The sequence below is a fragment of the Triturus cristatus genome, chromosome 10 (assembly GCF_964204655.1).
Source record: "Triturus cristatus chromosome 10, aTriCri1.1, whole genome shotgun sequence".
Lineage (NCBI taxonomy): Eukaryota > Metazoa > Chordata > Amphibia > Caudata > Salamandridae > Triturus > Triturus cristatus.
In genome coordinates this window covers 304,328,438-304,355,862 of record NC_140593.1, presented here as the reverse complement: position 1 = coordinate 304,355,862, position 27,425 = coordinate 304,328,438, and the positions used below count along the sequence as shown (strand labels likewise).

The 27,425-nt window shown below is 42.1% G+C and overlaps 1 protein-coding gene across 1 annotated transcript in view; it reads right to left on the bottom strand.

The window, feature by feature from the left end:
- ITGA8 (integrin subunit alpha 8) overlaps positions 1–27,425 on the bottom strand; it is a 652,632-nt gene that overhangs the window by 367,659 nt on the left and 257,548 nt on the right. The window contains exon 12 of the mRNA XM_085631247.1: positions 10,256–10,461. Coding sequence (XP_085487373.1) covers positions 10,256–10,461 — 206 coding nt within the window. The remainder of the gene's footprint in view (positions 1–10,255; positions 10,462–27,425) is intronic.

The window sequence follows — 27,425 nt, the reverse complement described above, 5'->3', positions numbered from 1 at the left end:
CCAAGTCTAAGTGGGCCAATGTTGTCATCAAGGTCCGCCAGCCTTCCTGAGTCTGAGTCCATCCTGCTTTCACCACTCATGGACCCTTCGACGTCACCTGCAGCCTCTGCATGCAGGTCCCCTCTACCGCGACTGACGCCTAAGGACACTACCACACCCGTTGTCACTAGGCAGTGGAGAAGAGCACAAAAGGTGTCCCTACATCCCGAATATCGTGAGACCTGTGCTCCCAGTTGGTTCAGTCTGACTGGCCTTCTATCCAGAGACTGCAGCCTCTTTTCGCAGAGACAGATCTCTGTGGAATAACATTGGGCTCCAGACACTGTCTTGCACCCTGCACCCAGCTGCCCTCATGCCACTGGTGGTGTACTGTTGATGTTGCCTTGGACCTTGCCCACCACTCACCTTAACTCCTGGAGATTGGCCCCGTTAGTCGCTGTACAATAACCTGTTTTCAGAACTTTTTCTTCCTTCCGTAGGATAACATTGCAGAACTCAAAAACTGCATTGTGTGCACTTTTTGAACTGAAAAGAATTCATATTTGAAAACATACTTACCTGAATGATTTTTCTCTGATGCCTAAACATTTATGAAGGTGCTTGCTATTTTTATAAACTGGTGTGGATCTCCTTCTTCAGTTGTGTGTGACACTTATTAATCATTGTCAATCAATCAATCAATCAATCAATCAATCAATCAATCAAGGAATTTGTAAAGCGCGCTACTCACCCGTAGGGTCTCAAGGCGCTGGGGGGAGGGGGATCCACTACTGCTCGAAGAGCCAGGTCTTGAGCTGTTTCCTGAAGGAGAGATGGTTCTGAGTCAGTCGTAGGTGGGTGGGGAGGGAGTTCCATGTCTTGGCCGCCAGGTAGGAGAAGGATCTTCCTCCGGCGGTGGTCTTGCGGATGCGCGGGACGGTGGCAAGGGCGAGGCTGGCGGAGCGGAGGTGGCGGGTGGGTGTGTAGAATGTGAGGCGGTTGTTGAGGTATGTGGGTCCCATGTCATGGAGAGCCTTGTGTGCGTGGGTGAGGAGTCTGAACGTGATCCTCTTGCTGATGGGGAGCCAGTGCAGGTCTCTCAGCTGGGGAGAGATGTGGCTGAAGCGGGGGGTGTCCAGGATAAGTCGTGCAGAGGCGTTCTGTATGCGCTGGAGTCTTTTCTGTAGTTTGGCTGTGGTTCCAGCGTAGAGGGTGTTTCCGTAGTCCAGTCGGCTGGTGACGAGGGCCTGTGTGACCGTTTTCCTGGTGTCTGTGGGGATCCACCGGAAGATCTTTCGGAGCATGCGCAGGGTGTTGAAGCAGGATGACGAGACGGCGTTGACTTGCTTGGTCATCGTGAGGGAGGAGTCCAGGATGAAGCCCAGGTTGCGAGCATGGTCCGTTGGCTTTGGAGCGGAGCCCAGGGCAGGAGGCCACCAGGAGTCGTCCCAGGCGGAGGGGGATGTTCCCAGGATGAGGACTTCCGTCTTATCTGAGTTCAGTTTCAGCCGGCTGAGCTTCATCCATTCCGCTACGTCTTTAATTCCTTCCTGGAGGTTGGCTCTGGCTGTGGCGGGGTCGTTGGTGAGGGAGAGGATCATCTGGGTGTCGTCGGCGTAGGAGATGATGTTGAGGTTGTGTTGGCGTGCGATGGCTGCGAGGGGGCTCATGTAGACGTTGAAGAGGGTGGGGCTGAGCGAGGATCCTTGCAGGACGCCGCAGATGACTTCGGTGGCCACGGACCGGAACGGGGAAGGCGGACTCTCTGGGTTCTGCCGGTGAGGAACGAGATGATCCATTTCAAGGCCTTTCCTTGGATTCCGATGTTGCTGAGGCGCTGTATCAGGGTGCGGTGGCATACAGTATCGAAGGCTGCCGAGAGGTCCAGGAGGATGAGGGCAGCTGTTTCCCCGTTGTCGAGCAGGGACCTGATGTCGTCGGTGGCTGCGATGAGGGCGGTCTCGGTGCTGTGGTTTGCTCGGAAGCCGGACTGCGAGGGGTCGAGGGATCCGTTGGTCTTGAGGAAGGCGGACAGTTGTTTGTTGACGATCTTCTCGATGACTTTGGCCGGAAAGGGGAGGAGCGAGATGGGGCGGAAGTTCTTGAGGTCCGTGGGGTCCGCGGTGGGTTTCTTCAGGAGGGCGCTGAGCTCGGCGTGTTTCCAGCTCTCTGGGAAGGTGGCGGATGCGAAGGAGCTGTTGATGATGTTCCGGAGTTGGGGTGCGATGATGGAGTCGGCTTTGTTGAAGATGTGGTGTGGGCAGGGGTCGGTTTGGGAGCCGGAGTGGATGGTGTTCATCGTGTGGGTGGTATCTTCGGTGCTGACCGTCATCCAGGTGCGGAGGGTGGTGGTGGGGGGCGCTGGATCGGTGGTAGGGTGCGCGGTCTGTGCGCCGAAACTGTTGTGTATGTCGGCAATCTTGTGGTGAAAGAACGAGGCGAGTGAGTCGCAGAAGTCCTGCGAGGGTGTGATGTCGTTGTTGCAGGCGCTGGGGCTGGAGAGCTCTTTGACGATGCTGAAGAGTTCCTTGCTGCTGTGGGAGTTGTTGTCCAGTCGTTCTTTGAATGTGGTCCTTTTGGTGGTGCGGATCAGTTGGTGGTGTTTGCGGGTGGTGTTCTTGAGGGCTGTCATGTTTTCTGTAGTCTGGTCGTGGCGCCAGGCTTTCTCGAGGGTACGCCAGGTTTCTTGGAGTTTTTGAGGTCGTTGGTGAACCAGGAGGCTTTCTTGCTGCCGTGTCTGCTGGGGGGGTTCTTCAGTGGTGCGAGGTCATCGACGCAGTTGGTGAGCCACTGTGTGAGGTTGCGGGCTGCTTCGTTGGGGTCCGTCGTGTTGGTGGGGGGGTTCTGGCTGAGGGAGGTGGTGAGCTGGTCGGCGGTGATCTTGCTCCAGCTTCTGCGGGGAACCTGTTGAGGGTGGTTGTGGGTCGTGGTTCTCCTGAAGTTGAAGTGGACGCAGCTGTGGTCTGTCCAGTGCAGTCCGGTGGAGTGGCTGAAGGAGATGTGCTTGCTGGAGGAGAAGATGGGGGTCAAGCGTGTGGCCGGCGATGTGGGTGGGGGTGTTCACCAGTTGCTTGAGTCCGAGGTTAGCGAGGTTGTCCAGCAGGGTGGCGGTGTTGCTGTCATTGTTGTTCTCCAGGTGGAAGTTGATGTCTCCTAGGAGGATATAGTCTGAGGAGGTAAGGGCGTGCGGGCTGACGACGTCTGCGATGGCTTCGCTGAATTGTGTGCGTGGTCCCGGGGGTCTGTAGACGAGGGTGCCTCTGAGGGTGGTCTTGGGTCGGTGTGTATCTGGAAGTGAAGGTGTTCGGCGGCGGTGAGGGTGTCGTCGGAGTTGGTCATGATTCGGATGGTGTTTCTGTGGACGATGGCGATGCCTCCTCCGGCTTGGTTGACGCGGTCCTTCCGGGCGATCTTGTAGCCATCCGGGATGGCTATGGCGATGTCGGGAGCTGAGGAGGCGTTCATCCATGTTTCTGTGAGGAAGGCGATGTCTGGTGATGTTGTGTCGAGAAGGTTCCAGTGTTCGACGGCGTGCCTGTGGATGGAGCGGGTGTTGAGCAAGATGCACTTGAGGTGGTCGTTGCTGGAGCCTGGCTTGGTCGGTGCGGTGCAGGATCGGGTGCAGGTGAAGTTGCAGGCATGGCAGGTGAATGCTCCGTGGGTGCGTTTCGGGTTGGCTTGGTAGCAGGCTGGCTGTCGGCCGGTGTTGAGTGAGTGGAGGGTGGCGGCGTCGTATCTCTGTCGGGTTGGCTGGCTCCGGCGGGGTCCAGGGGTTCTGGCGCTGGGCACGGTCCAGGCGTGGACGGGCATAGACGGGCTTGCCTTTGGCGCACCTTTGGCACGCAATCAGCGCGCCCGCTGCGTGTGGCCGCTGCGCGTACGCGCGGTCCCCGCCATATATGGCGAAGTGGGAGGGAGGAGCAGCTGGGAGGCGGGAGCGGGGCGGCAAATGGGGAGCGGGTGCCAAGAGAAGGGGGCGGGGCTGCAGGAGAGCAGCGGCGGGGAGCGGAAGGGGGGGTTGAAAGAGCGGGAAGATGGAGCGGGAGAGCTAGGGCAAGCCTGGGCAAGCCTGGAGAGCAGGGGCTTTAAGGAGAGGCAGCAGCAAGAGAGGCCAAGAAGGCAGCAGCAGCAGAATCTGGGCACACGGGGGCCGTGCGGAGTGGAGTGACCGGGACATACATTGTGTGTATCTGCAGATGTCTTGCACTCCTCTTGGTTAAGCCTGAGGGTGCTCAACCACACTACCCCTAATAGAGCACCTTGGGATTGCTCGAGCAACCCCTGCCCACTTGTAAGGGAACCCCTGGTCTCTTTACATAGTATATCAGATTATTGATATATCACATAAAGAGCCAGCGTCCTACATTGGTGGTACAGCAGTGGGATACAAGACTTGACATTTGCGCTACCACTTGGTTAATAAGTGATTCCACAGAGGAAATCCAAAATTGTTTTTTGTAAAAAATATTTGTACGATTTTTAATATTTACTAAATTGTTTTAAAATAGCTGTGAGGGCCTTGGTTAAGTCCCTCTGCAAAACTGTTTAGAATTTAAAAAGTTGTAAAGCAGTTAGGCTTTTTAGTAAGCATTTAGTATTTCTGTTTAATTTCTTAAACGGTTCCCAACTACTTTAAAACCATGTCTGAACCAGGGACTTCCCAGGAACTCAACATGTCAGTTAGGCATTTTAGTAAGCCCTGTGCATTTTTTGTAAGTTATTCAAAGGTTGCCAACTACTTTAAAACCATGTCTGAACTAGTGCCTTCCCAGGAGCTCAACCTGGCATCCTATCAGAGCCTTAAATTGTCCCAGCTTAAGGAGCTCTGTTATGCATGGAAACTTGCCATGGGACCTAGACCCACAAAAGCCCATCTGTAACAGTTGCTGGTAGAAAACGACAAGGCATTGGAAAGTAAAGGTTCCCCCACTGGGCAAGATGAAGAGGACCAAGAGGTGGATGAGGGAGACATTGACTCAACCACTATCCCCTCAGACAGAAACTCCTAGTAGTGTCCCAGAAAAGATAGACACTGAAGATGCAAATCTTCAGAAACTAGCCTAGAGGTAGGCATTAGAGGCTAAACTCCTGGCTATAGAAAACAAAATAATTGAGATAGGCCTATGACCTATCTCTTGTGGCATCAAAATTATAAATAGGGATGAAGCTTTCATCCATAAACTCCCAAAGGGATTGTCCCACAATCCTCAGAGGGTGGTGATAGTACAAAAGGGTCTACAGTGTTTGAGGGGGCATGTAAAATGAGACAGCTGAACAAGAATAATTTGAGCTCTCTTCTTTGGGAGCTGTTCTCAGGAAAGTGAAAGGATAGGCTTCTGACACTGAATGAGGCAGTTGCTGAGTCTTATGACCGCATGAAGGACACCCCGATTGAGGGCTTTGGACTCACCACTGAGGAATACAGGATCAGGTCCATGGAGTTTCAGAAAAACCAAAGTCAGTCCTGAATTGATTTTGTAGATTTTTTAGTGAAAACACTAGGTGGTTGGTTGAGGGGAAGTCAGGTGCAAGATTTCGATGGGCTTTATAATTTGCTTATGAAAGAACATCTGTTAAGTAACTGTACTTCTGCAAAGTTGCATCAATATCTGGTGGACCTGGGGCCAGTCTCTGCCCAAGAGTTGGGGAAGAAGGCTGATCATTGGGTAAAAACAAGAGTGTCCAAACTAGTCATGGAGGGGGTGACCAAAAGAAAGGGGTTGCCAAGGAGGGTGGGACCTGAGACACCTCACAACCTAAAGGTGGGTACTAGGGTAAGAACTGGGAACCCGCAAAGGCTTCGTGCATTAACTGTAAACAGACATGTCACCTAGCCAAGGACCCTTCCTGCCCTAAAAACCATCCCACTAATGTACCTCCAGTGGTTGCTAGTGTAGCTTTTCAGGATGATTCCTCAGATGAAGAGGTCCTCCTAGCCTTCAACTGGAAAGCGGGACCAAAAGGTGAGTTGGAGATTCCAGAGGGAAACAAACACTTCCACCACCTACTGGTGAATGGCATCCCAGACAGTGCCCTGAGAGATACATGTGCCAGTCACACTCTTGTGCATGACAGGTTGGTGCTCTCAAACCAGTACATCCCAGGGGAGACTAGGAGAGTAAGGGCTACCCCAGGGGAGGCTACTGTTAGGCCTGTGGCTTTTAGAAATAGCTGGTTTCCTTAGTTGGAGAAGGGTGGTAGTCAGTACAGACCTTCTTCTTGAATGTCTCCTTGGAAATGATCACCTAGATCGATCTAAGGTCCTACACTGTTTAATGCAAACTATTGGTAAGTCCGTAGGATATCCCAAAATTGGGGACATATGCCTATGGTAACCTGAGTGTGCCTTACTCACCTTCTTGTGAATTGTGTCATGGTAACCACATTAAATAATGCCATTTTCTCCCCTTTTCATGGCCCCCCTTGCTGGTTCTCTCAGTGGCAGCTCTGAAGCTGAGAGTGCTTTAAAATCCCACCATACTTGCATTAAAAAACATAATAATGATGTAGGTAAGAAAGAATGCAGATGGGTATCACAGGAGAATAGGACAGCATAGGGTACGCACAACAGAAGAACATGTTGATATGTGAAGGGTTTTGTAGACCATGTTATTCAGAGATTTATGATAAATGTTTAAAGTGAATTAAAATATTGTCTAGAGGAGCCAAATGTTTCCACAGGTCAACAAGAAAACATTGAATGGTTTGAACACATACCCAAGATTCGCACAGGCGGAGTTTTTAGTTATAATTCCAAACCAAACACAAAACAGTGATGTATGCATCAATTATTTGCTCAGGCGACAAAACATTTTTGTCATGCTTTGATTGCACAAAGTTAAACCGAGATATGCCAGCAAATGATGAGTTTCCAAAACCCGCGAACCTGGCTGTAGCTAATTTCAGATGTTTTAGTGATCCCTGTCCACTTCCTGGTGTGCAGGTGTCCACTCAAAATGAAATGGGACACCTCCACAAGTGGCGCTAATGGGCACACTTGTCCGGAAGTGTCTGCAGCAAAGTCAATGCCTGAATAAGTGTATAATCTGAGGATCCTCCATCCCACAGCATGTTGTACACACACCAACGGGGTCAGTGTCAGGATGTCAAAACTGCGCAGCACTGCTGTTTCAGCCTTTTGTAGCCAACCCCATTGGCAAATGTTTAACTCACAGGTGCTTTCAAGACAGTTTACAGTGCTCATGACACAAAATAAAGTAATCCAAGAACAAATGGTTGTTTGAGGTAGGTATTTTTAAAGCTTGGTCTCAAAAGCAAGGTGCTTACTGTTATGGAGCCAATTGCAATCACAAAAAGTATGGATATTTAAATAAAAAAAAACACACTGGGTTAGGAATAAGTGCAAAAATAAAAGCACTCCTTTTTAAGATTTTTCGGCAGCTAGTGTATTTCTCCAATATATGAATTTTAAAGGATACAATGGAGATTTCAGCGGCTTGAGACCTCATCTGAGGGGAGGTGATCTTTCCCACTGGCAAAAAGAGCTCTTGTTGAGCTTAGGAACTTGGGGGCATATTAACAACGGGCAGCGATAATTATCGCTAGCCGTGCTTTGCGATAAATATATTATTGCAGGTTATCTCTGGAATTTATCGACCTGGTAACGTGTTATTAACAACGCGTTACTCCAGGGCGATAAAAATTCCAGAGATAGCAAGGTTATCGCCATTTTGCAGGGAACATCGCTGGTTTTCCAGCGATGTTCCCTGCAAAATGGCGATAACCTTGCTGATACGACCCACAGGGTCGTATCAGCATAATCCACCCCAATGTTGGGGATAGGTAAGTCTGCATTTTAGCAGACATTAGTTTTTGGAGAAAACAGCTGTTTTCTCCAAAAACTAACTTGTGCTAAAATGCTGGGGCAGCCTTGTAAATATCGCGATGTGAACATCAGCAATATTTACAAGGTTGTCCATCTGGGGTACGCCCAGTTATGCCCACTTTGCATCTCATTAGAGATGCAAAGGGAGGCGTTGGGTAAACGGGTGCTAACATGCGATTATGCATGTTGGCACCCTCTTGTAAATAGGGTGATAGCTTTATCTCCAAAAATATAGCCAAAAAAGCGGAGATAAAGCCCTTGTAAATATGCCCCATAGGTAGGATGATGGATTAAAGCATATTGAACTCAAAGTTACATTTCTGCTACGTAAATGTATGTGTAGGGAACGAGATTTGTTTTAGCGATGATGTTTCAGACCTTACAGCCCAGAAGCAGGAGTTTTAATTCCAATAGGCCTTAAAGAGCTATTGGGTTTGCTAATGCTTTTTGTTGAGGCTCTTCAGCATAAAAAATGAAAAAAATGTTTAAACAGCACCAGCAAAAGAAAGTGCATATACATGTACATGATGCTGTATGTGCCATCGTGCTACAGCAGCCACAGCATGATGATGCATACATGCACGTGCATGCATCATGATATGGCAAGCATTTTGTTTTGGTTTTCATTTACCATTACAAAATGGCAACCACCTATCCTGCAGTAGTAATGGAAAACAAATATATAACATGTTCCAAAGCGCGTTTTTTAAAGAAAGGAGTGGCCTGGCATCAAACCATTGATGAGTGGCGGGAAAGCTAAGGGGAACAAGCTGAGCGGGATGACGAAGGAGGTGGGAGAAGCAAAGGTCGAGCCTGGTGGGGGAGCAACATGGAGAGCATGAGAAGGTAGTGGAAGGGGAAGTTTCACATGAAGGAGAAAGCAAGAAAACACATGGACTCCCAGTAGGAGCACAAATCAAGAGAAAAGTTGTTCACAGGTGTTATTATTCCATTTGCAGTTCCATACCAGGAAACGACTTCCTTTCTTTTGTTCGGCTTTCCCTCGGGTTATCTGAGCAATGATTCTTCTGATGCATTAGTAATGTGCTCTGTAAAGTGATCCATTACCCTTAAAATCAAAGTCCATACTATATAGAATAGGTAAAATTAAGTGAATACAAGATAAAGGCTATCGGCAATGGAGATCCTTAGCAACAATCAGGAGTTTTTCATAGCAATTTACTGGAGATGAATGCAGCTTTGTTTGAATGATGAAATATGTTTATTTTTCGTAGCAAGGTGATAAGCAACATTCCAAGGTGATTGATTGTCTTAAGAAATTGCTTAGATAACCTGAGGAGAAACTCCTTATTAAAGTATAATGTGGCCTTGAGCAAGACCATTCAATAGCCTTAAGGATAGGAAGACATTAATTAATTTCTCTAAGGTGTAATGTCTCTGCTCCAAATGTAGTGCCAAAGAGATGTTAAGAGTTTTACATTTTCAAAGATAGTGATTTCTAATTGCATTTTTTATTTACCAGATAGGAGCTTGTTTAAAATATATGTGAAGGAGGCATTGAGGAAATGATGAATTCGGTCAAATGATTTATTATTGCTATGCAGTGGAATCAGCGGATAGTTCCATAACATCTTATTCGTTGTCCCTATCCCAAGTCTCTCTCCAACAATTCTTAATCAACCTGTTCTTCTTGTTCCACTCTACACATGCCGTTTCTCAAGGATGGCAGGCCTGGTTTTTTCGGGCTATGACACATATGTATCATAGCTCATGGCCTGAAAATCAGTTGATTTTAATTTTGAACAAATTCAATTGCCGATAACTTTGGTGCAATATTTATAAAAAGCAATCCGTGTAGCTTCTGGTAGAAGAAAATAGAATTTAACATTTCATGTCATTATCAAATAGTTATGAAGACAGCTATATTTCAGAATATCGAGCATAAAAATATTGAATGTCAAAATATTGTGGCAATATTCCTCTTTAACTGATGCTCCATTGGTGGGTCCACATCACATTTTCTGTTTAAGCTATTTAAATATTTTCAATAAAAAATATGGATTTGGATGATCACAGATGGCACAGTTAGAATAAAATAGGCATTTTAGTCTCCCAATGGTAGCCTTTTCCCACCAATGTCATATGTGAAGCAGTTCTAATATCTCACTGATGCTGATGTAAACATAATGCAGGTTAGATGTGTTTCTTTCTCTAGTTCATCTCATGTGATTAGGCCTGTAAAACTCCCCCCAGGCTGCACTCTGGAGTTTCAGCCCAAACACACTATTGACACATTGTTTAAACTTACACCCATTCAGTTAGTATACCTTTTTATCCCCTGCTTACTCTACATGCCACAACTTCACTTAACTCATCTATATCTTGAATTAAGCCTTACACATATTTCCATGCCTAGTCTCCTGATGAGGAACAGCATCCAATATATTTTATACTCATCTGAAAACTTACCATTGTATCCATCTTGATCAAGATCACCGAGGTGGGCAATAGAACTGCCAAACCTTCCAAAGATATCGGTGCCTTTAAACACTCTGGCGTCTTGAAAATAAAATGCTTTTTCCTGCAAGTACAGGTAGAGCCTCCCTACTTCCTTTGGCGTGCTCTCAAATTCTCGATCCATGAAGAGTGGGGCACCAACAAGCACATCATCTAGCCTGAAATCAGATGTAAGACACTACTTTGAGTGTATTTTATGGGTATCTTACATTTATTATGGCCACTGAACATTTTAGGTCAAAAGTAAAATGTAGCAGATTGTTCGCTATAATTATTATCACAGATTGTAGGATGTGTTTGCTACAATTCATAAATTCTAATTTCATATCACATACACTTCAATGGCAATTAGCTCCAGTTATCGTGTCACTCTCCTTGGTCTGCCAAGGATTATCAATGGAGTTTGATTCATGTGTGTTCCATTATGCACTGATCTAGCCAATGTGATGGATTTATTAAATCTTAATATCAACAAAGCAAGGGGTTTCAGGTCATTGTAAACCAGGCTCTCAATTGTTCTGAAGCAGATTACTTATCTACCTGTCTTTGGAAAACTGTAAGCAGTCATATAGTGACTATGTGCACATTTCTCCGACCAAACAATGCAGCCTACCACCAGTTATTCTATGAAGTTATTAGTTACCACAAAGAATATTAGAACTGTAAAAAAGACCTAGAACATAAGACATACTCATATGAGTCAAAATAACTAAGAAGTCTTTGATTACCTAATTTTACATCAATAATTTTATATATACACAAACAGCATTAGAAAACTGATATTCCCATACATAATTATGAAATCAGTATTTCACTTTACTTGTTAAATGTTCATTGCCCTAACAGAATGTATCTGCCTTCACTTTTGCCCACTCTTCAGCTTGCTCACCATGCACAAAGAAGGTTAAGCATGTCAAAAGTTCTATGTACGCAATCTGCAATCTTTGGCTAGAATAATTGTACACACCCAAAATACTGACAATATCATATGATTTAGGAATGTAAAAATCACTAGAAATCTAGAGAAGGCAATGATTAGTCGCGATTGTCCTATCATGTGAAATACCTGAAAAAGAGCTTAATCTATTAACTGGAATGTTTTCTTTTACAGTTTATGATTGAAAATTAATTGACGTAAACTATTAATGTCATACTATGCTGTTTTGCAAAATGCCTTCAGAGTAGCATAATATCACACATTTGTAGATTCAGGTAAGTCAACAAATATGGGAAAGCTAGACATACAACCATATAATGTAGGCATGGTCAATTTTCTGTTGCACTGTTTACACACAGTGGCTGACCACAATCATTGGTTGTCTGACAGAATATCAAGGAAATAAATATCGTGTAGACAGAATATTGTGTCAAAAATATCAAAGACCATAATATGGAGAAGGTAAGTACAAAGAGGTAAGTATAGATTTACTATTCCTAACTCCACATCAATGTAACTTGAAGATATATATTATCAATGTACATATATGTGGAGTTAAGTATAGTTAAGGTTTGCTTACCCATAGAAACTTACCTTTACAATATTTTTGTATTCGATATTCTTGACACAGTATTTTGTCCACACAATATTTTTTCTCTGATATTTTGTGTGAACGCCCAATCATCATCATGTTCTGAATGTCTTTACTTCTCCATCTATACTTTGTTCTAACTTTACATTGTCTGGGTGTTCACAAATTTAAATAACCATTGCTTTGTCATCCTTACTTTGTCCTACCTTAACTGATCCCCTTATGGCTAATCCAAAACTTGAATATAATGCAAATATTTTCCTTGAACTTATTTTAAAGTGAGTTGACTTAGATTACACATCAATAATATTTACCTAAATTTAATTACCTTGCATTTTTTAAATTAATAAAATAATATTTACTATATTTTAAAATAAACTCACCTCAGTCCTGATTAAAATGACATAAATTAAATGAATTTAATTAATGTAAACACTTTTATTATAACGATGTAATATTAACCACAGCTCTATGTTCAAGCAATTTAATTAAAATTAAATTAAACATGCAATAAACGTTTTATAATCCGTGTCCCAAACCAAATCAAACCAAACCACACCAATTAAATAATACATTTGAAATAATTATATCAAATTAGAGTAATCTATATTCAGATTAAATTAAGTTGTGCTACCTTCAACGTTATATTTTAATAAATAGATTTAATTACATTTTATTCCAATAATTTAATTGGATACCTAATCCTAGTTGTAGATTAATTATGTTTATAAAATTAAATATATATGAACTAATAAGTAAAATTATTTTAACACTGACTATGAAATTACATTTTGAACTCTAACTCTAACTGTAAATTGAATAAAAGTAATGTACAATAGTATACATGACTTACTAATATGTTTGTTGTCCGTAATATTTTAAACAATGTAAGGTCCTATATGTTCCTGGTGCTCTTGATGCGGTATTAATGTAACTCAGTTAATAGAGACAAAGTAAAGGTTATTCTTTCTTCGGGACTTTAAAGTGTATAGCAGATGGTTCGAAAAGACACAAAGATCCTTTATACTCAGAAAGGTGGTGCCTTGATCGACTAATTCCCCTCTTTCTCAGTGTCATACACCCCCTGCAGAGTTCACGGGTGATAATTCTCAGCCTTAAGGTAGTGGTGAGGTGTTTTCTCTAAGACTGTGCACCAATGCAGTGTTGGTGAGCACAATGAACGTCTGTACGAGCCAGAAACAACACAAGTGCATTTTATGTTATACTGTGCTCTGCACAATTCTACCCCTGAAGCATCACCTCTGCTCAGCACAACTAGCAATTAGGCATTACAAAGCAATAGAGTGGTCCTTGTGCTGTGATCTGAAGCCCTGGGCAAATAGTATTTGCCATAAGCATAACCCCACTTAGCACTTCAGTTGAAGTTGAAAGACTTAGAGGTCAATTCAAAAATATGAGGTACATTTGCACCCATAAAATGACTCATACAAATGAGTGTAGATTTAATACTTTTTGGAATTCACAAGGATTTCCTTCAGCATGTTTGGAAAGCTAAACCAGGCATAGGTTTCCAGATGTACTACTGGGAGCGTCAGGTACATCGTCAGGGGTGGCAAGCACTACATAAATGCAGTAGCAATGTGGTGCAATTACATGCCAGGAAATTGACCTTTCCTTTAGTTTTCTCCACAAGAAAAACAATTTCCCTTTCTACATGTTTGAAGGCGATCCAACTCTATTCCTATCCTGCAAGGGGAATTCATTCTGCCTTTTCCTACTGTAAATATTTGATCATCTCTAGGGTAAGTGAGGGTTGGATTGAGGTTTGTGAACACCCACAATACATTGAAGCTTGTGGAAGAATAAAAAACACAAGGCTGACAATTCATTCCTCTGTTCACCTCCCACCCTGTACGCAGCAATGACTGCTGTACATTTGATCCCAATGTGGTAGAGAAATGTGCAGTAGTAAACCCATTTACGCTTGCCAGGATCTTTTTTTTTTAACTTTCTGGCACAGGCGCAAGTGACAGCATTTATAGTTGGCTCTGGCAATATATATTTTTTGTTTGCTTTTCTTAAACAGCGAATTAATACTCAGATTGGATATAAGTGGATATTTCAAGCATGCGCTATTTTTAGTGCATGTTTTACCACAAATAGTGAACGTTAGCACAATATTCAGAAGTATAAATTGACCTAAAGTATAGAATTACACACATTTTTGCCGGCATTAAAGTAAACTCTGACCAGCTCTACTGTTAACTTGTGCTGAAGAATGAAGTCTGTGGATGCTGCCATCTGTCAAAGAGATTATCGTAGTCCTTTGGTAATGTAATCATGTCTCCCTGAGGATGGAACCCTCACAGTAACCACAGACTGCTCTATTCTGCCTTGTTAAAGCCTGTCCTTTTGATGTATGAGTGGAGCAGGCCTCGACAGCTCATGTCCACTTCTTAAAGAGAACATCTTATCTTGGAGGCCTGCGCTTACTTACTGGTTTGAGAAACTGGTTTCTAAGTTCTGCTCCTGCTGCTTCTCCTAGGGCCGCGTGGATAGTTTCCAGCACAGTATCTGTGGTAGCGTCAGTGGTAACCCAAATAACAAGCCACTGCGTTTTCCCCGACGTAAGGTAACTTTTTGTAAAACAAAGTTTTACATTGCCATAAAATAAGACATGCAGATGATGGAATGCTCTCAGTGGGATCATTTATTTCTAATTCATAGACTTTGAAAGTGATCACTTCTCCCCAGTCTTTCTTCAATGTTTAGGCAAATGCTTGCTCGGATATCTGCAATTCACATTAGCAGGAGGTGATAGACATTCTTGGCAGGACCACGGCCCATACAAAGGAAAGTAGAGGCAAATGAAAACATTCCCGCTGAAAGCAGGAGTTTATATATCTTTTTGATGCGCCAACACATAGCGTTAACCATTTTTGTTAATGAACATGTACCCATTTCTGAATTCGAAAGTAGACCACAAAACAAAGTCTCATCAGGTAACCGCTGCAACAGAAATCATCTGACATTGGATATGTAGTTAAGCGATATTGATTGCAGTGCTGTCCACTGTGGTCAATATGAGTGGAAAGTTATTGTGGATGCCAGAAAGCATCCCCAGTGCTTATAAATAATGCTAACTTTAACAGAAATTCACCTAACACGCCAAGAAACTGGAACCAGCTTTCATTTTCAATTTATTTTGTTTGTATGTTTAATTTTAGATTTTTGTTATAGCATAGATACTTTAACAGACTGTCTTCCTCAAATTCTGCAAAATTATTAAGACCTGATGATGCCAAATACTTAATCAACAGATGAAGTCTATTCAAAATAGAATTCAGTTAATCTACATGGGACCAAAAATACAAAAGTATAACTAAAACTGGCCTAGAGTTCGAACAGGTGTGTTTGCACCTAAATCCCGTTTATCAGACTGCCAATAAATTTGCATTTCCAGGTCCTTCCAGCACAAATTCTTCAAAGACATTTGTGCGAGGGATAGATGTCCCTTGCATGGTCAATGTGCAAAAATCAAGTGCTGTGAATCCACATAAACATGTTGGTCTCCAATCTCTCCTTAAAAACTCAACTCAGAATGGGGTGGTAAAATTGCATGGGGAAGCCACATGTAATGGATTTTCTTTGGGACAATTTTACTGCACAATACTGCCACCAAAGTTAGAACGAGGGCCTAGGTCTGTTTTGTCTGTGGTGGAATATACACTGATTTACACTGCTAGCATATTAGTTTACTGAGGAACCTCAACAAATGAAGATACATCAACCATAATATAAACAAAATTGGGTGGAGATGGAGGTAGACTTTAGGTTCATCCTCCAGACTGTGTATAGTTACTAATGAATCTGTAAATGACAGATCAGAGAACCTAACCAAAGGCAAGGGGTTCTGTTAAATGTGCGAAACAACGCCCCAAAACTAAGAAGAGAAAACTCTCTTCTTGAGTCCCCTCACTCACCAAGGGTTGCCCCTAGGTGACATGCTTCATCATTGGGGCCATCCCGGACAGCTACTGTCTGGGGCGTGCTGCAACTTGCGGAACTACGTAGGAGCACTCTTTGTGAAAAATGTGTAGTGCGGTGTTTGGGGGAATGGTGATGGTGATGCTAAAAATACCTAGCTAGCAAGCGATTAATTTATTCCTGCTCCTAGTTGGTATGGATAAAAAGGGGTTAATAGTAGGGAGGAAGTGTAACTGTTATGTGTATACTAGGGAAAGTATACACATAACAGTTACAGTTCCTCACTCCCTTAATACCAATATATCAACCATAGTCAACTACAGTTAACCCCCTTAAACCATTTGAATGAAGCCCAAAATCAAATCTTTTTTAAAGCTTGCTGGTAGTGTGAGTATATATCAAATATTGATGCAAAAACACTAGAAAACTCTACAGAATTTTGGGAGCCAACCAGAAAGCTCCTTTTGTGAGCTGTAATTACCATGATACAAAAACTATGGGAAAGCATGAATAACCCCCAGGAACCTGTGCTAACTAATCTATATATAAAAAATGTTCCCTTTGGGAATTGATTTATCCTGTAGGCAGTTTAACACAATACATTTGCAAATATTGGCAAGAAATTTGAAATATTCCTTTGAAATATTAATTTATTTAAAAAAATTCTTGCGCGTCCTCAGTATACTTTTGGTTTGTTATGAAAAACAGTCATTTGGTATCACAACTGGAGATATTGTTGACAGCATGAAGCAGTTTTTGCATTACATACACAATTTTTTGGGGAATCCTAAAATTACTGTGTTAAATACACCTAGTACTAGTATACACTAAAGTGTAGGTGCATAAAGTACAGTGATTCCACAAAGTGTTAAAATGATAGACCATTTTTAACCATTCACAGGGGGTGTATGCATGTTACTCAAGTATCTGTAAACACACCCTGAGGTAGTTCAATACATAAGGTCCAAGGGTAGGGTAATTAACTATTATTATTGCCAACAGGTTCTGGTATGCTTAATTAGAGTCATTGTATATCATGCTTTCTCATTTATGATTACTTGTAGGGGACGTGAAAGGTTTGCTTTGGTTTTTAATCAAGTTAATTATGGGTGTACATCATTATACCTTCATTCTTTATTTTACCCTTCTGAGTTCTTTATTTGATCACGTTTTGCCATTTCATCGCCTTTTGCTTAGTTAAGCTTTGCATTTTCTGTGTAACTCTGACTAGGGTTCTTAACTGTTTGTCATTTCTTTTTGTTTGCAATATTTTTGGCATTCATTGTTTGTATTACATTTTTTTAATCTAAACTAAGCCCGGGCAAAATTTCCGTTAGGCTGGTGTACCGTGGGAACGTGGGCTGGATACACGGACCAGGTTAGTTCCACTGAAAAAGTTATCTTCTCAAGGCCTGCGGAAAGAGTTCCATTTGAGATGGAGCAGGAGGTCGTGAGGAATAGGGAGAGCGCCGTGGATGGATGTCACTTTATCATGAAAGCTAGGCCGGGCGTCGTCGACGGTTGTCGCTGTAGCGTGAAAATCATGCCGGGTGTCACAGATAGTTGTTGCTGGAACTTCACATTGGCAGTCACTGCAGGCTGTTGATGCTGTAGCACGAAGATCCTATCCCAGCTCTGGTTCCCGGGTACCTCTGGTTCCCGGAAGGGAAAGATGCTCGGGTTTCATGCAGCTCTTACAAGGGGTGATATAACATAAAATTATATATAAAGACATATGTATATTTTGTACAGCCTATGTCCAGTTAGTGGGTGCAAGTGTATACAAAACCCATGTGCTCTTAATGCATCATAGGTGGATAGTGGTATTGAATACATTATAAATCTTTGTATTGAAGAGTAACTCTGTGTGTTTTAGTTCAAAAGCTTAAAAGGCTGATTTTAGTTCTCTCAATAACTTTGGTGGTGTTCAACGAAACTGCATGAAACTTTCGAAAAAATAAAAGTTTATCCAATTTGGGTTACTGTACGCTTAGTCTCATGGAAATGTGTCGGGGACGGAAGGGGCAGTTGGAGTTTCCCATTTTAACTCCCAAAGGAGTCTTTTCTCAAGATGTGGTATTCTAGAGTGTGTATATGTCACCTGGCTATGTCATGCTGGGTTATTGTATTCTAGTGTGGAATGTACTTGCGGGAGAATGTTACTCCTTGAATCCTGAGTCAGTTGCTCTTGGGAGTTGATGGACGGGGTCTCTTGGATACCTTCTACAATAAAGAACCTACAAACCAATCTTCATTCGTGTTATCTCATTCCTGGATGCTCAACACTTCATTTTGGCGACGGGGATGGGATTTCCGTAATGTTCGGAAGAGGGTAATGATCTACAACCACAGCTTTATTCAGTTCTCTCAAATCAATACATAACCTGGCCTCTCCGTTGGCCTTCTGGGCCATAACTACCGGAGAAACCCACTCCGTGGCTTCAATCTCTTGAATGACTCCACCATCCAGCAATTTTTTTTCCGGTGTGTTTGAGGGATCTATCCACTGTTGCTTCCATCTCTGATACCAGTGTATGGATAAGTGTTATAGTTTAAGGTATATGTACAGGTATTTTGAGTGATGCAGACAAACACGACTGTTTGTTTTATATAAAAGAGAGGTTTTGTTGCGTTATTACCCATTTTATATTTTATCTTTTGTTATTTGCTCCTCACTTCTTCTCTTTGCGGTCATGCAGAACGTCACTGCTCCTCCTTTCTTTCTATCCGCTCCTGGTGATCCCACCATTCCATGGAGAAAATGGAAAAAGGTTTTTGCCAATTACGCCAGGGTTTGTGGTACGTCTCTGAGTGCAGAAAGAAAGTCAGCTCTATTCTTACATTGCCTAGGCTCAGAGGTTCAAGAAGTTTTTGAACACGTTCCAGACCTACCTGATGGGGACTCCCTCAATGAGTATGAAATTTGTATTAAGAAAATGGATTTACATTATCTACCAAAAATGAGCATGATTTTAGAAAGATATCATTTTGGCAAGAGAGTTCAAAGGCATGATGAATCTGTGGAGCAGTATGTTACGTCATTGCGCAAACTGGCTTCCACTTGTTCGTTCGCTGGTAGTTTGGAGGAAAGACTTAGAGATCAACTTATGTTGGGTTCTTCGATTGAGAAGGCGAAAGATGCTCTTTGGCAGAAAGATAATCCACCTTTAGAAGAAGTTATCACCACATTGAAAATGCACGAACACTCTAAAGCATGTTCTGAAGCCATAAAAAAGGGTTCGGACACTGACAAAGGTGCTAACACTGATGTCAAAGAGATCAAAACAAAGTCTTCTGAGGATTCCGACAAACTAGTCAAGTCATCATTACAATCTGGTTCAGGTTCCTCTAAAGTCATACGTCAAAACTGGAATCCTAAATTTTCAGTAAAGTGCTTTCGGTGTGGGAATGCAGGACATGTAGCTAATTTCAAAGACTGTCCTGGATGGAAAACAACATGTTCCATTTGTAAAAAAAAAGGGTCATTTTTCTAAGTGCTGTAGGTCTAGCAAAAATACAAAAAATGTGAGGGAGGTAGACATCTATGAGCAAGACGAGGGTGATCTGATTGAATCTCAAATATGCAGTCAGGCGGCAGATGGACCTATAGAAAGAGTGTTGGTTAATGACAATCACGTAGATATGTTGTTCGATTCTGGTGCCAAGATCACTTTAGTACCTAAAACTTTCTATGAAAAATATCTAACCACCAAAGTGAAACTATTTAAACCAGATATTATTCCTAGAGGTTATGGTGGTCAAGTTATAAACCTTTTGGGATATTTTATGGGAACAATAGACTTTAAAGGGAGGATCATGGCAGGGAAGATTTATGTCTCAATGAAAGGGGACTCTTTGATCAGTTGGTCACACCAACGTGATCTTGGTTTTTTTTTAGATCCCAATCAATCTCCTTCAGTGTGTTTGAGGGATCTATCCACTGTTGCTTCCATCTCTGATAACAGTGTATGGATAAGTAAGTTTCCTAAAGTTTTTGAAAAAAAACTATTGTGTCTTAGAAAGTATGTACATCTTATTAAACTAAAAAAAGATTCTATTCCTGTTGTGGCTAAAGTCAGGAATGTTCCTTTATTGGTAAGAGACAAGATGAAGGACGAGTTAAAAAAATTGCTGGATGGTGGGGTCATTCAAGAGATTGAAGCCACGGAGTGGGTTTCTTCGGTAGTTATGGCCCAGAAGGCCAACGGAGAGGCCAGGTTATGTATTGATTTGAGAGAACTGAATAAAGCTGTTGTTGTAGATCATTACCCTCTTCCGAACATTACGGAAATGTTATCCTCGTTAGGTGGGGCCACACACTTTTCTACGCTAGACCTATCTTCGGCCTACCATCAGGTCAGACTCCATCCCTCGTGCCAAGATTTGACGGCCTTCATCACGCCGTTTGGCACCTTCAAATTTCTTAGAATGCCCTTTGGTTTAATATCAGCCGCATCAGTGTTTCAAAGGGTGATGGAGAATGCTCTATGGGATGTTTGTGGAGTCAAAATCTATCAAGATGATATCCTTGTTTATGGGTCGAGTTTGGGAGAACACAATGAAAGGATAAATCAAGTTCTCTCTAGGTTGGAAGATTCTGGCCTCACCCTCAGATTGGATAAGTGCAAATTTGATGTAAAAGAGATTGAGTACCTGGGGCATGTGATTTCTGGGTCAGGGATCAAGCCAAAACCGTCTCTGGTAGAGGCCATTTGTAAGTTGAATTATCCTGCAAGTAGAGATGAACTCACAAAATTTTGGGGGATGGCAGAGTTTAATAACAAGTTTGTTCCTGGTTTTGCTCAGAATACAAAAAAGATCAGGGCGTTGCTAAAGAAAGGGAGTGAGTTCAAGTGGGATGAATCTTGTAGTGCTGAGTTTGATTTGATTAAAGATTGTCTGAATAGAGCTCCTAACCTTTCCAGTTTTGATCCTACTAAAGATTCCTATGTTATGACTGATGCCAGCTCTAAAGGACTGGGTGCGGTGTTACTACAATCCGGTGAAGTAGGGGACAAAACCATTTTGTTCATATCAAGGCCTCTTAGAGGGGCAGAGTGTAACTACTCGGTGGTTGAGAAAGAGGCTCTAGCCGTGTATTGGGCTGTTCGTAAACTGAGAAAATTTTTGTGGGGTAAAGGGTTTGTTGTAGTCTCTGACCACAAACCATTGAAGAAAGTTTTCGGAAAAAAGGGTATTGACCGTGTGTCACATAGGACAAGGAGATGGGTTGTGGCATTGCAAGATTTTGAATTTGATGTTCATTATTTGCCAGGGGCTAACAATATTCTCGCAGATTGTTTGTCAAGACTTGGTGGCACCACGGTCTCTGATGAAGATGATGATGAGGAAGATTATTTTCTTGGTGAATGTTCTGGGGAAGAATGGAGTGTGTGTCTAGTCACCCAGGGGGTGGTTACTGAGGAAGAATGGAATGCAGTAATGAGGGATGATGCTGTTCTTCAGCGTGTGGTCTGTTTTGTCCGTGATGGGTGGTGTGAGAAACACATGTGTGATGAGGAGATTAAAGGTTTTTGGAATGTTAGAGAAGAGTTGTCTTTTTCAAATGGGCTTCTCTTTAGAGGAAGTAGACTGGTTGTTCCTGGTGCAGTGCGCCAAACGTTATTTGAGAATGCACATTCCAGTCATATGGGCATTGCAAAGATGAAGGAAAGACTGAGGGAGGTTTATTGGTGGCCTGCAATGGACACTACGGTCGAAAGATTGGTGCGCTCGTGTCCTCAGTGTGCGGGGAGTGACAAGGTTCTTAAATGCAGGACTCAACCCATGGTTATCAGGAAGCAAGCAAATGGTCCTTGGACAGATATAGCTGTCGATATTCTTGGGCCGGTCAAGGTGAAGTCTCGAGATCAGTATGTTTTGGTCTGTGTGGATATGTTCTCGAGGTGGCCAGTCATTAAAATAGTAAACAGTGTTGATTCTGCTGCGGTTATTAACTTCCTTGATGATCTATTTGCTGGTGAGGGTTTGCCAGCATCCGTGTTGACAGACAATGGAGTGCAGTTTGTGTCCAGGATGGTGGAGGAATTCTTCAGTGAAAGAGGGATTACATATAAACGGGCTGCTTTGTACCTTCCCGAATGTAATGGTGTTGTTGAGAGGTTTGTGAGGGTGCTCAAGGAGGCCATATTAGGTCTTATTATTTGATACTGTGCATTTTGTTCTTGTGTTTTTATTTTGTGTTTTGGGTTTGGTTGGTTTGGAAAAGAGGGAGGTGGTGTAGAGTTCTAGGTTAAAAGAGGGAGGTGATGTGGTATTCTAGAGTGTGTATATGTCACCTGGCTATGTCATGCTGGGTTATTGTATTCTAGTGTGGAATGTACTTGAGGGAGAATGTTACTCCTTGAATCCTGAGTCAGTTGCTCTTGGGAGTTGAAGGATGGGGTCTCTTGGATACCTTCTACAATAAAGAACCTACAAACCAATCTTCATTCGTGTTATCTCATTCCTGGATGCTCAACACTTCATAACACTATAGAAAAAATGGCTGAACAGAATGACACCAAATTTGTCATAAAGGTAGAACTTTACTTTACTTTCCTTGACTTGGTTTGGTGTAAATTCGTTCAGTATTTGAGAAACTAACTTTACAAAAATGAATGTCCATCACCACCTCACCTCGGTACAAAGGGCACCCACAGACCTAAATTGAAAAACTTTATTGGATGAGGGAGCTTTTTTCGCCAGTCATCCGTTTCAGATGAGAGGACCAAAAGCTGGGCCCGGGGACCTGAAGACTTTGATTGACTGGAAGCAATTCTGAAAGTATATTTCATAATTGTGGGCAGTATAGAACATTAGGCTCATTTCTTGAATTCTCAAAAAACATAGTGAAGGAGGGGGCAGGGGGAGGATCATCTAACCATCTGCTGGTCAATTAAAAAAAATATATAGTTTGTTGTTGAGTTCATAGACTTTGAGGCAGGGTTCGCTGAACTGCATCTAGTTTCTTACGCTGGCAAACCATGCCTCAGGGTTCACTAACACTTCAATAAGGGCCCATGGACCATTTTTTTACCATTGTTAAGTCACTTGTCAGGTTTGCAGATCTGGGATCAGCTTTATGAACCCAACTGGCGATCCAAATAGAACCCACATATTTCTACATTTTTGCAAACCCACAATGGGGTTTTCAAACGTCCTAAAGATTTTTTTAAATGAAAAAATAAAAAAGTTAAAACAATAAAAAAGTAAAACAATGTAAAAAAATGACATTAAAAAAAAAATGTGAGCTACAGTGAGCAGGATTTTGGCCGTCCACTCCGGTAGGTAACCCTGGTGTAGCACGGCATTTGTGCAAATGGAGTGATCTACTCCCAGCAGGTTGGCTGCAGAGCTTTTTCCTCAGGCCATGGGAGCATCTCAGGCTGTGCTCGGCTGAATGAAAACCGTAACATGCACACCAAGTCCAATGTTTATTACCTTACAACATGTGTATCAATAATTAACAACAGCTAAAAGCACGTCATTAAATAGTACATATTCAATCCAATAAATGTTACTATACGCATAGTTACCTCGTTGAAAGTATGAATAGTAATGTGATAAGTAATCTGACCTAAAAGATCATTAATGGCATTTGTAATTGTACCTGTTTCACCAAATTGCATTTGTGAGTTATGGTTTGCAGTTGTGTTATGGTTTGAGTAACTAACCATAACTTGTGAATTTCAGTATCCTCTTTGTTTTAATTTGGAACTATAGCATTATTTTAACTGTATTTTTAAATGAATTTAAGAGTTTATTAAAAATACACTCAACCATAAATATAAAGATATCCTGTGGACGGCAGTAGTTGAGGTAAACTGTATATGTGTATGGACCCCAAGTGAGTTCTCAGTGTTTATGTAGCACCAGATCATAGGTTGTGGACTATCTGAGCAACGTAACCTCTTCAGGGATCTATAGTCATACACTATGCATCTGAAAAGTGCAGTCCATCTTTCATAAATGAAAGCCTGCACTGTGTAGTTTCTAAATCAAAATGCTTACAATCGAGTTTGTGGATTATAGAATAGTAAACGACCACGTTTAGCAAGTCAACAAATGAGGAATGTAAATGGGTGGTGCCTGGAGTTTTTTTTGTAGTGCCATGTGCTTGATTAGTTGGTTTGTTGTGTTGTTATGTTGTTATTCTGTGCTGTTTGGTTGTGTTGTGTTATGCCCTTTAGTGCTTTGGGTTGTATTGTTCTCTTGTGCGTATTTTGCTGTTGAGGTAGCACAGTGTGTTTTGGCATTGTGTTGTGTAGTGTTTTTATACTGTTTGTGTTGTGTGATCAAGTTATTTTGGTTGTTCTAATGTTGTGTTATTGTGTACTCATGCTGTCTTGTGCATTGTGTTCTTCATTATGTTGTATTGCTGCTGCACCGTTGTGATGTTATATTATATTGTGTTCTCGTTTGCTATTTTGTGTTGTTGTTGCTTTTTGTGTCTTTGTACTGTGCTGTTATGCTGTTTATGTGTGTTGTTAATTTGTTAAGACCTGATTACTGGTGTCATTACAACTGCAGTGTAAAATTACAATCACTGTGCAAATACCTGTTCGAAGTGAGATCACAATAAATAGTGTGTTGTTTAGTGCACCAGATAATTGCAAAATGTTTGCAACATTCATTACATTTTGGCAGGTCTAAGTTGCCCGAATGTAAGCGGGACAAAGACTTGGTATTTACTGGGACATGTAGATTTTGTTGTGAAAGAACCAAACTCCATATATTATTCTCCAGAGAGTGGGAATGACCGCAATTTAATACACCCATTAAATTCCAAACCCCCGGGTGCAATGAATTCTGACTACCCCTCTTGGGCACTTGTAATTAGGCTTTTCGAAGAATAATTAACATCTGAAATATGAGCCTAGCACGAGCTTTCACCACCGAGTGTTCTTAAAATGAAGTTTATACAAAAACTGGAAACACGTTGTGCTGAAATGGGATTAAACAGTGGACTCGACAACAGACTGCAGAGTTCAGAAAACAATGACCGGGACTGCCCTACAGACGTCCTTGAGAAACACCTGCCAGGCATCGTGTGCACTGTCTCACCTGTTAGATACACACTTATACTCTATGACTTCACGTACAGAATGAGTAAGGTACCTCATTTTGCACCTGAGGATATGTTCGGAGTACTTCATAGACCTATTTTTATTTATTTTGATACTTTTGTCATTTTAACAATAAGAATATTAGGAATCACCATTAACATCTTTTTAAAAAACAGCAATAAATCTCTTCTGCTTGGGAAATTATTTATTGTGTAAATAGTGAGCATGCAAGAATTGAGTATAATTCTTTTTTTCCCACTGCAAGAGTCGATCACAATGCAGATCAGTTTGTGCTCATATGACTGGTGATCTGTCAATGAGTAATCAAAACATTCTTAGGGGCATATCATCAACGGCCAGCGATAATTATCGCAAGCCGCTCTTAGCGTTAAAATGTTTAACGCCGGCTATCGCAGATAATTATCGCCATGCTAGCGCTGTATTAACAACGCTCTGCGCAATGGCGATAATTATCCTAGCAATAGCGATGTTTTCCATGGAACATCGCTGGTTTTCCAGCGCTGTTCCATGGAAAACGGAGATACCGTTGATAATAGGGGCCTGTGGTCTTAGCCACACAATCCACCCCCATGTTAAGTATGCCTTAGTCAGGAATTTAACAGACGTTAAATTCCGCCGTTAAGGCATACTTAGCGCGATTTAAATAATCGCTTCAACGCATTGTAAATATCACGAAGCTGCCTTCGCGATATTTTCCCTGGTTGGTTTCACAGCCATGCCTACTTTGCATCTCATTAGCGATGCAAAGTTAGGCGTGCTGGAAACGGGAGCAAAATCAGCAAAACACGTGATAGCGTGTCTTTGCTGATAAGGTGATAAAATGATTGCCGCTTTTCGGCCGAAAACGGCCGCAAAAGCGGCGATAATTTGTTATCGCCGCATTGTTAATATGCCCCTTAGTGTTGTAGTAATGCAAAATGTAGTGTTAGAAAGATGTAGCTATGCCCATGTAGAAATAATAGAAACAATTATGAGATCTGGAATTACTGGGGGTGGAAGAAATACGTCTAAATACAGACAACAGGATGTTCTAAACGTGCATTATTTCAAAGTGCATGCTTCATGCTGGGACAGCGAGACACAATGTATTAAAAGTGATAAAAAAGAAGCAGGACCCCATCCTGTTTTTCCATAAAAAGGTTTGTAGGCGCTCGTTATGAAGACATTTTCCAGGAATGCACTATGAACATAAATGCACCCAAAAAAGACAAAGGAACCCCCTGTACGACACAGTATTAGGGCCTTTTAATGCCAAGAACATCTTGATCCCTGTTTATGGCCTTTCACATTTGTCAATGAACTGAGCATATGAAATTCACACAGTTACAAGGGCACTGACGTACCCTTGTCTTCCAAGGGGTAATGAAAACAATGAAGGCTTGAAGAGCAATCCTTGGTAAAGAAATGCTCCTGGAAAAAGAACAACTGGAGTGTAGATGGAATGGATCCATCACATTTTTTTCTTTGTTCTTTTTTTAAAAATCTGTACAATCATAAAATAAATGGAGAACATTCAATTATTTACATCCTGGTTTAATGTGTCCTCCCATGTGCTAGTACAGTGTTATGTGCCATGGTGAGGCATGACCAGTGAATTACCCTAAGGCTTTTCTTCAGACAGTGCTTAATTTGTGCTGGTGGTTGCGGTGGGATGCACCAGAACATCATTTTGAAGACAAGGCTAATTTTTCGATTTTCATCATCGTACGTTAATCCAGAGCAAGACAAAAGAATCCAGAAAGGAATAACAGCAAAACTGTGACAAAGGGAGAATACTGATGGAAAAATGGGAAGGGTGAGATAAACAGACTGAAATTGTAGGGTGGTAGTAGAAAGAAGCATGCAGTAGACTTGAAACTAGGAAGTCTAGCATCCTGGTTCGGCATCCTTGGCACTTCTTGGCATCCTAAAAAAACAACTTTGGTCCTCTTCACTTATTTTTTTTTTATTAAGTAAAATATTCAGGGTACTGAATAGTTCATAGGAATAAATTATGCCTAGGACAACTTAACCCTCCAACTATATGAAGGCGATAACATGTTTAGTTATAACGATTGGATATCCCAGTGGTGTTAAGGACAATCAATTGTAATCAGATACTAGGTAAAACCCTACGACCTTCAAAATGAAGCAGATCACTTCATCAAGATTTTGCCTGGCATCAATAGAGAGGTCAGTAAGGATAATTGACCGGGTGTAGGACAGCTATGACTACTGTCGAAAAAAAACATTTGAAGGCTGGTTCAAAGTTTTCCTTTTTGACCCGCATCCCAACTTTGGGAGGAGATGATTAAATATATAACATGTTCCAGCACCTTAGACAGCACTTTAGAATCCATGCCTTAAGGAGCCAATGTCATAAGACGTCAGTGTAGGAAAGAATTGTGGGAAAGAGCCCATACTCACGGACTTGTGTTCTAAATCCTGTTCCCTCACTTGATCAACAGTTCTGTTTTCAACCAAATGCCTTTACACTCCTGTGGCTTAGTTCCCTAAACTTTCAAAATCAGGTTACATTTTTAACCGGTGAACAGAGTATGCAAGCAATATATAAAA